A 13,517-nucleotide genomic window follows, 5' to 3' on the forward strand; every position below is an offset into this window, starting at 1 on the left:
CTTAGAAACCTGCCCCGCAGAGTTCCCACGGGCAGGGGACAGGTCCACCGATTGCTGCCATCCGCTGCTAAGGCAGGAAGTCCTTGATATGTTAGCTACATCCGCCAGCAAAAGAAGCAGAAACTTAAAGTTCTGAAGACTTTAAGATGAGGCGTCAAGCCCCTGGGAAACTTATGCGGACTCTAGTTCCTCCAGAAATGTTGCAACTCCCAAGTTAAAAAGGATGGTAATGTCGTCCCGTGCAGCCGCAGCCCGGGCGTGCTCCCTTCTGCAAATCCCACCCAGCCATCATATAGCTCTCCTTGAATGCTTCCAGGAACAGGGAGCTCACTACCTCCCCGGGGACCCTGTTACAAAAGTGCTATTCTTCCAACAAGTCCTCACCACCTGCTATAGTCAGGCCCCAGGAGAATCATCAGATGTAGAAAATTCAATGCCTCTTCCACTGAAGGGTCTCATCCTTCCCCCAGAAGGAAGGAGACTAGGAGCTGAGAGGTAGTGCCCACCCCTCCCCTCCACCCAGAGGACAACCCTGGAGGCACAGGAGGGGCTGCACCCACCGTCCTCACAGCGGGCTCCACTGACACCCGGAGGGCAGCGGCAGGCCCCCGTCACAGGGTCGCAGGTCCCGCCGTTCTGACAGCTGCAGGAGAAGCTGCAGTTCTTCCCGAAGGTGTCTGGGGGACAAGCTGCAGGGGACACAGAGAAGCACAAGGGTCACTGGCCCGCAGGAGGACTCGGGGCCCAGAAGCCCCTCCAGAGACACTGAGACACCCTCCTGGGGGTCGAGCCACCCAGTTCAAAAGCAACTTCCCAGAGTAGCACCCGATGGCACTCGTGCTCCCTGCCCCTGCCCACGGGCACGGCAGACATCTCTAATCAATCGCCCCATCCTCTCCCTCTGAACTCCGACACGTCCACCTTCTCAACCAGCACTTTCAGAGTGGGTCACTGGCAGACCCTCAGACACGGTCACTACGGCCCTTGAGACTACTGGGGTCGCTGGAAGGGCGTGGACAGGCCCTGGACAGAGCCTGCGAAAGCAGCTTTCAAATGTGCTTTGGCTGCCAACTTGGTGCGTGGCCCGGGGAGGCGACCTCTCCCCTCTGGGACTCGGGCATGACTGGCCCACCCGCTCGCTGCTCTTTATGTCCTAGTTGTTGGCTTGTCCGGACCCCCATCCACCGTGACATCTGTGAGGGGCAGACAGCAGGCCCTGCTAGCCCCTGGGGTCTCCCAGCACCCAGAACAGGGCCTGGCAAGGAGCAGGAAGCCAAGAGACCCTGAATGAACGAGTGAACGAGTGAACGGATGGACCTGTGGAGCCCCTGCCCAGGGCCGGCAGGGAGGCGTAAACTGTGTGTGCTGCGCAGGACCTGGGGCTCAGGGGCCCCGCCCACACCCTGCTCTCACAGCAGTCTCACCTTCATTGCAGATAAGCCCGGTCCAGCCGTCGGGGCAGTCACAGCCACGCAGGCTGGGGAGGCAGGTCCCCCCGTTCCTGCAGTCAGCGCAGGTCAAGCTGCAATCTGGGCCAAAAGAATCGTCCAGGCAGACTGGGGGACACAGCGGGAGAGGGGCCTCAGAGCCTGGCCCCTGGCGCTGGACCCCGCCCAGCACCAGGCCGGAGAAGGGGCACAAGGGACGTCCTCAGGCTGTGAGGGCCCCACGTGGGCGAGCGGAGATGTGGGACCTAGATGGGGGGCCGGGAAGGGCTCTAAGCAGAGAGCTAGTGGCCCCATCCCAGGCTCAGCCCCGGGCGCGCTGGGCAAACTGACCAAGCAGCTTGGCCTCTCTGCGCCTTGGTCCAACGAGGCCCTCACGGCAGCCCTTCCTCACACCCAAGACCGCAGGGTGGGCAGCAGCCGGGCGGAGGGGGCGCTGGTAGAGAAGCCCTGGGGACGGGCGACCTCTCACCAAACTTCTCTTGCAGCGTGTGTTCGCCCCGCGCCGCCTCCTTCTCGGCCCCGACGTGGTCATCTTGGAAGAGGTGGGGCAGCTCGTCCTGGAGCACCGCTATGTGCGGGAGGGGCTGCACCAGGGGCAGGTGGCCGTCCAGGCCCACCTCGGGCATCTCCAGGGCTGGGCGGAGCACAGAGGGCCCTGAGCCCCTGCCGCCCCCCACCCCCGGCCTCCCCGGGCTTGGACTCCCTGCCCCTCAGTGCCTAGAGGCAGCTCCAGGCCTGAGCCCCACCCCAGGGCCCCTCCTCACCCCAGCCACTCCTGACCCTACTTCTCAGGACAGAGGAGGCTCCGGGCTCTGAGGCCCTGACCCATGCCACGTCTACCCCGGCTGTCCTGGCTCCACGCTGGCCCTAGGGACCCTGAGCACGGAGCGGGTGTGGGGACAGGAGCAGCTCTCTGGCCCTCTGGACGCTGCCCTCGGTCCCGGGAACCGCGTCCGTCCTCTCACCTGGGCAGGGCAGGAGGCGACTCCAGGGCCCCTGAGTAACACCCTGCCTGGGGGCGCCTGTCTGTCCGGCCCCTCCCCCCAGCTCTGCTGCCCCCGGCCTGTCCCACGGCGAGAGGCAGGACAGAAGTGGGGTCCGTCCAGCCAGGAGGGTGGGGTCCCCATGGTGGCCAGCAGAGACTCACGGCTGCAGCCCCGGCGGTCCTCGCCCAGCAGGTAGCCATCCTCGCAGGAGCACTGAAAGGAGCCGGCCAGGTTCGTGCAGCGGTGCTCACAGCCGCCACGGCCGGAGGCGCACTCGTCCACGTCTGCGGGCACACCCAGGGCAGCTGGCGCCTGTCCTCCGGGGGTCGGGGTCTCGGGGGCCCCTCCTGCCCCGGCCCTGCCCGCTGCACAAGTGCCTGCTGGGTGATACCCAGGCCACAGCCATCCTCCTGTGCCCAGGGTCAGAGGGACAGGGTGCACTGCCTGAGGGAGGCCAGGCTGGGAGCAGCCAGGGGTGCAGGCCCAGCCCGAGAAAAAGACAGTGACCTCAGGCGGGGGACGGAGTGGGCAGGTCCCCACAGCCCTGCCGATGGCAGGGGCCCAACCAGCACCCACTCCCCAGCCAACACAGCTGCCTACCGCTCACCCTCACAGCCGCAGCCATCGGCGCCAAGCTGGTAGCCGGCATAGCAGCTGCACTCGTAGCCGCCAGGGCTATTGGTGCAAACCTGCTGGCAGCACGGGGAATCGGCACAGTCATCGACATCTGCAGGGCACACACCACAGCCCGGCTGGCACCCAGGTGCCCGCCCGCGTGTGCATCCTTCCACAGCACACCAGTGTGTGCATACCTGCACACAACCACACGCACACCTGCACACACCACACGCACACCTGCACACACCACACGCACAGCTGCACACACCACACGCACACCTGTACACAACCACATGCACACCTGCACACACACCTGCACACAACCACACGCACAGCTGCAGGCTCCCACACACACCTTCATGCAACCCCATGCACACAGCCCCATGCACACACCTACATGTGAGTTGCATGTACTCTCACACACTCACACATGCACACGTGTCCTGGTCCGGCACACACAGACACACGCAAGACACAGGTCACGGCCCCAGGGCCGTCCCGCCTGCTGTGGGGGCAGACTGGGGGCTGGAGGGTAGTGGGGAGTCATCCCGGAAGCAGGGTCTCCCCGTGCAGAGGGCATGCTCGCACACCACAGTGTTTCGGGTGCTACTCCCGGCACGTGGGCGTTTGACCAGGTGGCTGAGCAGAGGTGGAGGTGTGGTGGGCGCTTGGCAGGCTGGGTCGCGATGCTGCCTCTCACTAGGCCCCCTCGTACTCCTCCCGCCTCCACCCGGGGCAGGACAGGGGGTGATGGGAGGGCGCGTCCTCGTCATGGCATCAAGGCCAGGTGCAGACCCAGGGCAGCAGCAAGTCCCTGGCTTGGGGGTGGGGCGCCCGGGAGGGAGGCGGCGCGAACCAATGCACGTCCTCTGGTCCTCGTCCAGCTCGTAGCCGCGGGGGCAGGTGCACACGGGCCCTGTGCTGCTGTGGCTGCAGCTGTGGGAGCAGCCGCCGTTGTCCGCCTCGCAGCTGTTCACTATCTCCATCTCGATCCCTGCGGCGACACCCGCCACCAGGGACGTGGGACAGGGGCTGGGGTGACACCCCGAGCCGGCACGGCCCTCCCGGCCCCAGCCGCTGCCACTCTGCTGGGAAACAGGCAGCACAGAGCTCCTGGGCCAGGCGGGCTCTGGAACCCTCTGTCCTCCTGGGGTGTCCCGTCCTCCTCCCACCCTCCCGGGGCCCACACGCAGCCCCCAAGCCCAGCACTGCCCTTGATTGACAAGGAATCTCTGCCCCTCGGCCAAAGCGAGCTGGCAGCCGTGGTGGGCTGGGACTGGGGAGCTCTCTTGCCCCGCAGGCCCCCCACGCCCCATGGTGTTATTGCCCACTGCCCACTCACGGTAGCACTGCCGGCCATCAGCACCCAGCTCGTAGCCTGCGTTGCATACACACTTAAAGGACCCATGAGTGTTGAGGCAGCCGTGGGCACACTGGGCCAGGCCTGTGGCACATTCATCCACATCTGGGTGGGAGACATGGGCGGGGTGGGGGGCTCTGGGCCACTGGCCTGAGAGACTCGGCCCCCAGGGGTGGTCTCTGCAGAGGGGTCAGGGCCCAGGGCGCCAGGGCCCTCTCCCGCCTTCCCTCTGAGCACCTGTGTTTTCACCATCACACTCCAGGTGTGGAGCCGAGCTCCCTCCCAGGGCGAGGAAGCCATGGCTGGAAGTCTGGGCTCAGGCCCCACCAACAGCATCAGGTGAGGGGCTCTACCTCTCTGAGCCCGCGGTCTCTGAGGTGTGCATGTCCCGCCCTCGCCAAGCCTCCCCCCATCCAGGGCCGGGCACAGGAGGAGCCTTTTACCACCAGCCTCTGGGGGGCCATCCGGAAAAAGCGCACGCTGACATCGAGGGAGAGGCTACCAGCTTCTTCCCCGCAGCCACGTGGCACTGGCCTCAGGACACAAATCCCAGTGTCCCCGACAACTGCTTTGGTCCCACCCCTGAGAGTCCATGGGACGAAGCTGACCCTCAGGCCCAGCTCCCACTGCACCCTCTGAAGCCACCTCCATCCAGAGTGCCAGGACGTGCCCGTCACATTGGCAACGATGCCTAAAACGCTTTCCTGGTGGTGACATGGAACCACAAGCTTCCACACCTGCGGGCCCCGTCTCTCTGATGGCCATCCGGCAGGATGCCTGGGAAAATGACTGCTGCCTGCCCTGGACACACCGTATCGCTTCAGAGTTACGGGGGATGCGCACAGACCCCTCCCCAAGGCTGCTCGTCCAGAGCCGCCTGTAAAGGGAGGAGCAGGGACACCTGAGTCCCACGACTGGGAAACTAACAAACACCGCATAGCGGACACCCATGCAGCCAGGAGGTCGGAGCGCGTTCTAGAGAGCTGCGCCCGACCGGGCTCCGGGGTGATGCTAAACGTGCCCACGAACCAACAAGCCGTAGAGACACCTGGAAGCCGACACGGGGCCGCCACCCGGGTCACGGTGACGCTTCCTCCTCTCTCCTCCCTCACCCTTTCCTGTCCCCCTAACAAGCAGGTACTACTTAGGTAACACGAGAAACATATAAAAATAACAAGGCAACCTGAGATCTGCCTTCCTGCCGACATGAGACTCTCGCTGGGAGCAGCTCCTTGGGTTCCTGCCCCTGCTCTCTACCCTCCACCCCCACCCTGCCCCCCAGCCCCAGAGATAAACCTGCGTCATTCCAGGTCACCCAAGGGTGACAACAGGGGCCGCCCCACACCCACAGGCCGGTGCAGGGGGATGTGAGGAGGCGAGCCCCGCACAGCTGACCTGGACCAGCCCGAGGGCAGGGAGGGCATCTTACCTTCGCAGGCCTTGCGGTCCGCCGCCAGCCGGTATCCTGCGTGGCACTCGCAGCGGGCAAGGCCCCGGAGCGCCCGGCACGTGTGCATGCAGCCGCCGTTCTGATCCGCACACGGGTTCCTCCCTACGGCCGCAGCCAGGGGCATGGAGGCAAAGGCAAGAGATGGGGGCTCTGGCAGTTCGGGGTGCCTTCTCCGGGGCCTCTCGTGAGGCCCCCACCTGGAGCTCTCACCCTTCCTGCTCTGGCCTGACGGGCTGGGCAGCGGACTCGGGGTAAGATTAGCCCCGGGCATCCCCAAACAACTGCAGAGAAGACAGCAGGGCAGCGGCCAGGCCAGCGCTGGTCAGGCCGCGGGCTCACGGCCGGCTCCCCCAGTGCCTCCTCTCCTGTCGGAACCCCCAGCCCCGGGCCCAGTGCCGCTCCGCTGTCACTGCCGGCTTCGGCCCCTCAGACCCACACTCCTGACCCAGGAGCCAAGAGGCTGGGCAGGGTCAGAGCTACTCCCTCAGCACCTGCCCTGCCCCAGTCCCCATTTCCACTTCTCAGGGGTCTCCCAGACCTGCTCCACCTTTTCCATCAGAAGAGCACCCCCTTCCATGACAGGTAGTCCTGCGACCCCAGGGCAAGGTGTCAGACGGGGCCTGGGCAGCCCCCTCCGCCCAAGGGCCAGGGCTGGGGGTCCCACGTGCCCATGCCAAGCCCAAGGTGGGCCTCAGAACCGGGAACATGCAGGATGCCCTTCCTTTTCACCCCCGTATCCCCGTCCTGAGCTTCCTGCCCCCCGAAGATGTGTGACCCCAGAGCCAGCCTGACAGGCTTCCTCCCTGGTGCCCGCAGGGGCTGGACGATGCCCCACAGCCTCTCGGCAGCCGAGGGGGTCCCTGCTGTCCCTGAGGCCCCCCTCCAGCAGCAGCAGCAAGGCAGGGAGGGGCTCAGGCTGTGGGGTTCCCGGGCAGGTCTGTGGGTGCGTGCAGAACGGGGGTCCCAGTGGGAGTCCCAGCCCTGGCCCTCCCCTTCCCGCCGCCGGTGGCACTCACGGATGCAGCGCTTGCCATCCTCCTGGAGCTGGAACTCGGGCCGGCACTGGCAGCGGTGCTGGGTCACCGTGAGCTGAACACAGTTGTGTTGGCAGCCGCCATTGCCCACGGCGCAGGAGTTGATGGCTGGGGACCCGAGAGGAGCCAGGTCAGCCCAGGACGACGGTCTGGCCCCGGGCAGCCACAGAGCACCTCCTGCAGGAAGACTCCGGGCCCTTCCAAGCCCCTCCTCCTTTCTGTCCACATCCCAGAAGCAGGGGCTTTGAGAGGGCGACACTGTTCCTGTCCAGTTCGTGGGCCTGGCTTTGCTTCTCGGCCCACACACAGGATACGCAGGGCCGTGGTCCGAAGCTGTATCCTCTGGCCCAGCCTGGCCCAGGACTGGGTGTAGGGAGGTACCACAGAGCAGGCCGCCCACCCCGATGGAAGCCCAGCCCCACCCAGCACAAAACACCGGGGTCCCCTAAGAGCCAAGACATCCAGGGCTCAGAGTCCGAGCAGGCTGGGAGGCTCCCTGGAGGAGGTGGCAGGCCAGCAAGGGCTGGCGAAGACCCCGACATTCCACTATCTAGGTTATCAGGCCAGGCCAGAGGGGCAGGCGTGGGCCTCCGTGGACGGCCACCATGACCTGCGGGCCTGGCCCCCAGCTCCTGACGGACCAGTGCAGCTCCTGCCCACCCCAGGCCAGGCCTCCCCCCCACCTGACCTCACACAGTCCCCGCTCCTCCCAGCAGCTGTGGGGACAGCACTTGGTAAGGCCACAGAGCCAGGGACCTGCAACCCGCTCCCAGGATGCCAGGGGTCCAGGTGTTCATGCTCAGGCCCACACAGGGCAAGGCTCTTGCAGGTCAGGCTGGCCAAGCGGGTGCCCAGGTACTGAGCAGATGGGTTGGGGCTGGGGCCACTCAGAGAGGCTGGGCACCCAGAGAGGGCACCTGGACTCTCGTGCCTCCTTCACGTCACTGGTAGTGACCTCGTGGTCAGGGAGGGACAGGCCCCGTGCTCTGCAGCAAAGCTTTGAGAGTGTGTTACTATCTGTGCCCTGGGGAGGCGCAGGCCACTGCCCAGCGGGCCTGGACCAGAGCAAACCTGAGGCCTGGTACTAAAACACTGTGACCGCCGGGGGGGCAGGGCTCCACCCCCAGATGCCACCTGTGCTGTCATCACAGACTGCAGGGCGCCACTGGCCTCAGGGCCCGAGTTTGGAGAGACCATTTATTGTCATGGGTTTTGGGGGCCAGGAGTGGCACGCCCCGCACCACCGACACCAGTGGGTCCGGGAGCAGCCGGACGATACGCGGAGCACGTGAGCGGCCTCAGAGCTCGGAGCAGCCCAGGCCCACGCTGTCCGCCAAAAGCAGAGCTTCCTTCAAAGCAAGTATGTTCCCCCAAAGTCAAGACACAGCACTCACGATCCTGCCGGTTCCCACACGGGGCGAGTGTGTGAGGATCCCGTGCCCGGGTCCCCTTCCAGGGCCGAGCCAGCCCTGCTGGGGTGCGGAGGATAGCCAGGGTGGCAGTGTCGTGTGGCTGCCGCGTGTTGGGGAGGTGCAGCAGAGACACGAGTCCCAGGTGGAACGGAGGCAAACAGGGCGGCCACGTCTAACATCCCGCTCAGCCTCTGGGCCCCCTGTCCAGCCACCCACCCCCGACTCTGCTGACCCTCGAGGCCCCGCCTGCCTCTCCTGAGACAGCTCTGCTTAAGGCACCGCCATCAACTCCGGAGAGAGGCTTCCGAGCGTGGCCTGAGCCAGCCCATTCCTGGGGCCCCTTTCGTGTTCACACCAACTGCATCCCTGCTCAGAGCTCATAATAGGAATCAGAAGCCCTTCCTGGCAGCGCCGGGCAGGCACACGGAGAGAGGGGCTTGGAGCCCGGGGCAGGGCAGCCGGCTGGGCAGACACCACAGCAGCAAGGACGACCCACAGAGCTGTGGCACGGCTGGAAAGCAGCCCTTCCAGACGGCAGAGCCCCCAAGACGGGCCCAGGGCAACCCAGCTCCGGGCCCACAGGAGCCCACCGGGGGAGAAATCCCAGGCAGGTGGGGGCTACGGAGGGGTCCGGCTCCCCATGCAGCCTCGCACCCTCCCAAGCCTGTCTCTCACTGCTCTGCTGCACGAGTCCCAACGTTCCGGATGCTCCCAAGCTGTGCACACGAGGAAGCCAAGCCCCATGCCATCACCTTGAGCATCCTGTGCCCTGGATTGCCAGAAAGCTGAACAAGGCAGTTTTTCTCGGGCGTTGGGCTGTGCAGCTCAGGAGACAGCCAGCCTCTGTGTGACCAGTGCCCAAAGCTGGGGGTGAAGCTTCCAGGCCCCTCGGGTCACTGTGAGACCCGGCCATGGAACCCACATACCACTGACCCATGCCTGGGTGGTCCCGCAAATCAGAACCAGGCTCAGACCTGAAGCAAAGCTGACAGCCCATCAGAAAATGGCAGACAAGGGGTTTCCGTAGCCCCGAAGGGAATTAATGTCTGTGTCCCCCTAAAATTCCTATGTGTACTCCTAAAATTCAACCACCGATGTGGCTGTATTTGGGGGTAGGGTAATTAAGGTTAAATGAAGTCATCAGGGTGGGGCCCTGATCAAACAGCATTTGTATCCTTACAAGAAGAGACATAAGATCTCCCTCTGTCTCTGTCTCCGTGGCCATAGGAGGAGATGGCAGCTCTTACCAGGAACCGAACTGGCTGGCACCATGATCCAGAACTGCGAGAAAACGAACCGCTGTTGCAGAAGCCGCCCCCCCGTGGCGCTTGTCGCAGCAGCCTGAGCTGACCATTGCACCTTCACTTCCAGTTTGCAAACGCCAAGGCCAGGGGACTCGCGGGTTCTAACAGAGCTGGGCTACAACTCCACTTCAACTTCCCTTCCACTTCCCTTCCACTTCAACCAGCAGGAGTTGGTCTAGCCGGGAGCCAGCTGTGAGGCACCGAGCTCTTCAAGGGGAGTGGGGCCTTTACTTGAGCAGGAAACTGGGCATCCTAGAAACCAACTGTCCTGCAGGGGGGAGGGCCTGCTCCATCCGTGCAAGCGGCTCTCCACTCCTGGAGGTGCAGGTGGCAGCAGCCGGGACCTGGGCACGGATTCAGGGCTGGAGCCCAGCAACAGGTGCGTCTGAGTGCCATGGAGGAAGCGGCGGGCAGGGCTTGGAGAGCTGACCTCCAAGGCGCCTTCGCTGGCAAGGCCCTGGTCTCCGAGCCCGGCACGCCGGCCTGCCTGAGCTGGTCAGCTGACTGGCTGTACCTGGCAGGCCGGTGGGGTGAGGGCAAGTATGTCGGCAGCGTGCCGAGCCCACCTGCCCACTCTGCTCCAGCCGCCAACCCCAGCCAGCGGCTTCGAGGGTTTTGTAATTACTGCCCTCGACTGGCTTGGCTTCTAGGTCCCAAGAGCCTCACACCATGTGGGGTCAGCAGCCACCTGCAGCTCTTCCTTCTAGGAAGCCCTCTGCTGGCGACAGTGCCAGGACGGCGGGACAGGAAGCGGGTGGCCCTCTGGCTTGGCCAGGAGGGGAAACTCCCCTGGGCCCTGCCCACTCCTGCCCCGCTCGGCAGCCCACGGTTTGCTACTCTGCCTGCGCGTCCTGCCCCCCGCGCCCACCCTCGGGCTGGGGCCTCCGCGCTGCACGGGGACGTGGTTCACCCGCAGCGTGGATGCACTGCCGTGCCCACGAGCCAGGGGTGGCACCATCCCAACATCACAGGCTGCCCCCCGCCAACCGCCCCTGCTCCCATCTTGCTCTCCGCTTGGTTCTGCCAAGCTCACGGACTCTAAACACCCCCCAGCCCCCGCCCGGCCATCTGCCACTGCCCCACTTTGCCCTCGCTTCCCCGCCGGGCCTCTGCATCCAGCTGGGGTCTGGGCCGCTACCCCGGCTTCCCCAGGTTGGGGTGTGACCCTCCCATCACCCATGGGCGCCGGCAACCTGCACTTCCGGGGGCCTGGTCTCAGGCACAGCCGTGCCCTCCCAGGGTGGTCCTCAGGCAGGGCTGGCCTTCCCACTCTCCATTCGGACTCAGCGGCCCCTCGGGGGCAGGGAAGACACACTCCCTTTTAGAAGCTGCAGCCTGTTCCGGGTCTGGAGGGGACTGGAAGACATTCCCAGAACTGCATCTGTGGTTTGCAGGGATGAGCTCTGCAGACAAGCCTGGCGATCTCCGCCCCTCTGCTGCCTGCGGCTTTGGCGCCCACGCCGCATGCTGTCAGCAAAGCCTCCAGGGACCCAGGCGGCCTCCCCTCCGAGGAGCCGGGGAACAACGGCCTGCAAGGCCCTGTGCAGCCCCTCACTGGGAAGACCCGGGCCTGGGGGAGCGCCTGCCCCGAGGCCACATGGCGCACCTGTGGTAAAACCCCACAGGAAGGCAGGGGCGCGGAGACCCTCCCCGTGCTGTGGACCCAGTGGGGCCCACCTAACTCCAGGGGCAGGGCACTCTGGCAGGGGCAGCCAGGTCACCAGGGGGTGCATGCTGACAGAAGAATCCTTCCCCCAGCGTCCATCCAAAAGCCCAACAGGCCTGAGGCCGAGGGGAGGAGGGGATGGGTGGAGAGCCCACCTCTTCCAGGCGGCCAGCCCGGGGCATCTCACAGGACCCTCTGCTCACTGAGCCAGTGACACCACGAAGGATGTGGGCAAGCAGCCACGTCCGAGGCCAGGGTCCAGAAGGGACCCCTGGGCCGGAGGCTCTCTGGGCCAGACGAGGAGGGTTTCCCGGCACCAAGTGTTCAAGGACCGGGAGCAGGTCTCTGCGGGTTTGCCTGGGGCGCCCTGCAAGATGGCGCAGAAAAGCCAAAACGTCACTCCCAGACACCCGCCCAGCACTGCTCTCGGTAGCCCCATTTCCCACAGTTTGGGGAAGGAAAGGGGCCATGGTGAGAAGCAGGCTGGCCCAGCCCTGGGCCTCACTCGGCCCTGCCCTTCCCACCTCAGAGCCTGGTGGGGGGGGTGGGCAAACCCAGGAGGGCACCCTGGCGATGGAGCGCCCCAGCATGCCTGGCTGCCTCTGCTTCTTTCTCTTGGGGCCAGGCTAGCCAAGGGCAGCCAGGGTGGGATGTGAGCCACTCAGGGGCCTCGGGGCTGATGGTAAAATCCTTCCTGCAAATTCTCACTTTACAAATTGAACTTTGGGGACTTCCCTGGTGGCGCAGTGGTTAAGAATTCACGTTCCAATGCAGGGGACATGGGTTCGAGCCCTGGTCCGAGAAGCTCCCACATGCCGCTGAGCAACTAGGCCCATGCACCACAAATACTAAGCCTGCGCTCTAGAGTCCGTGAGCCACAACTGCTGAGCCCACAAGCCGCAACTACTGAGGCCCGGGCGCCTAGGGCCCGTGCTCCACAACAAGAGAAGCCACCACAATGAAAAGCCTGCGCACTGCAACTAGGAGTGGTCCCTGCACGCCACAGCTGGAGAGGGCCCGCACGCAGCAACGAAGACCCAAAGCAGTCAAATATAACAACAAAAAAAAATTTAGAAAAAAAAAGAATTGAAACTTTTTGTGTTTTATTTCCAGAAGATCTTTTGCAAGGGAGGGATGCAAGAAGACTGTGCACTTCCTGTCCGATTCCTGCCTCTGAGGCAACTTCGAAGAGTGTTTCAAGGCTCCCCTCATCTGTTTCAAGCACCCCCCCCAGCACTACCACCTTTAAAGACTTCCCAGATCCTTGGGGCCCCATGATGTGGCACCAGCCTGAGAGCTCCCAGCACAGAGGACCTTCCCACCCTGTACCGAGGAAGGACTGTCAACATCCCCGCGGGCACCTTCTCTACTCCTACCCTCCAGCATCTCTATAATCCTCACTCCAAGCTCTGAAGGCGGGGGTGCCCGGGCCTGTTCCCTGCCTGCCTGCAAAGTCCCGAGAGAGCTCACCGCACCCCTCGCCTTGTCCAGAGGATCCCAGTAGGCCCCGGGGAGGGGTCCCGAGCAGCTGTGCTCCAGCTGTGCAGTCTGCCCTGCAAGCTGGCCTGTGTGGGGGAAGGGAGGGCTGGGGAGGGGCGCAGCTCCTACACTGACCTTCCCATAAATGTCTGCTGAGACCCTAGGATAGTCTGGGCTCAGAGGGTGCCACTGTGAACCACGGACAAGGCCACCAGCTCCTCCCCACGCCCTGCACCCTGGGAGTCCTGCAGAAGTGGAGAAGGCCACACCTCCCAGAGGCAGGAAGTCCAGCAGCCTGGCAGGGGCCATGCAGTGCCCTCCACGGGCCCCCACCTGGAGCCCCTCATCCGGGATCTGAGGGGCTCGGCCGCCCTACCCACCCCAGACCAGTAGGTCAGGTGCACTGCAGCCGGGGTGGGTCCCTCGGCATCCGAAAGGGGCACATTTAGGGAGAAGGGCCGGGCGCTCTTAGGGCAAACGCTTCCTGCTCTGCCTGGGAAGAAGGCACCAGGAGACCCCTATCCGCTCTGGAAGCTTTTCAGTAAAGCCCAGGCCCCCCACAAGGAAGGCAGCCCCCAACAGACCCAAGCAGACAAACCCACACCACTCCCAAGAGCCCTGGGGACCGCCCTGCACATGTCAGCTCCCAGGAATTCCAGATATGCGGAATTCACCAACAAGTGTGCATGACTGTGCGTGGGTGCAGGGGATGCAGTGTACATTTCCCACTGGGAGTTGCAGTCAAAAGAAAGAGAGTGAC

The 13,517-nt window shown here is 64.6% G+C and overlaps 1 protein-coding gene across 1 annotated transcript in view; it reads right to left on the minus strand.

Moving 5' to 3' along the window:
* MEGF6 (multiple EGF like domains 6) overlaps window positions 1-13,517 on the minus strand; it is a 37,454-nt gene that overhangs the window by 14,350 nt on the left and 9,587 nt on the right. The window contains exons 3-11 of the mRNA XM_079928509.1: window positions 6,879-7,004; window positions 5,842-5,964; window positions 4,395-4,517; window positions 3,909-4,046; window positions 3,042-3,161; window positions 2,596-2,718; window positions 1,918-2,082; window positions 1,425-1,556; window positions 561-689 (exon numbers count right to left, since the gene is read on the minus strand). Coding sequence (XP_079784635.1) covers window positions 561-689; window positions 1,425-1,556; window positions 1,918-2,082; window positions 2,596-2,718; window positions 3,042-3,161; window positions 3,909-4,046; window positions 4,395-4,517; window positions 5,842-5,964; window positions 6,879-7,004 — 1,179 coding nt within the window. The remainder of the gene's footprint in view (window positions 1-560; window positions 690-1,424; window positions 1,557-1,917; window positions 2,083-2,595; window positions 2,719-3,041; window positions 3,162-3,908; window positions 4,047-4,394; window positions 4,518-5,841; window positions 5,965-6,878; window positions 7,005-13,517) is intronic.

The sequence above is a fragment of the Stenella coeruleoalba genome (assembly GCF_951394435.1).
Source record: "Stenella coeruleoalba genome assembly, chromosome: 1".
Taxonomy (NCBI): Eukaryota; Metazoa; Chordata; class Mammalia; order Artiodactyla; family Delphinidae; genus Stenella; species Stenella coeruleoalba.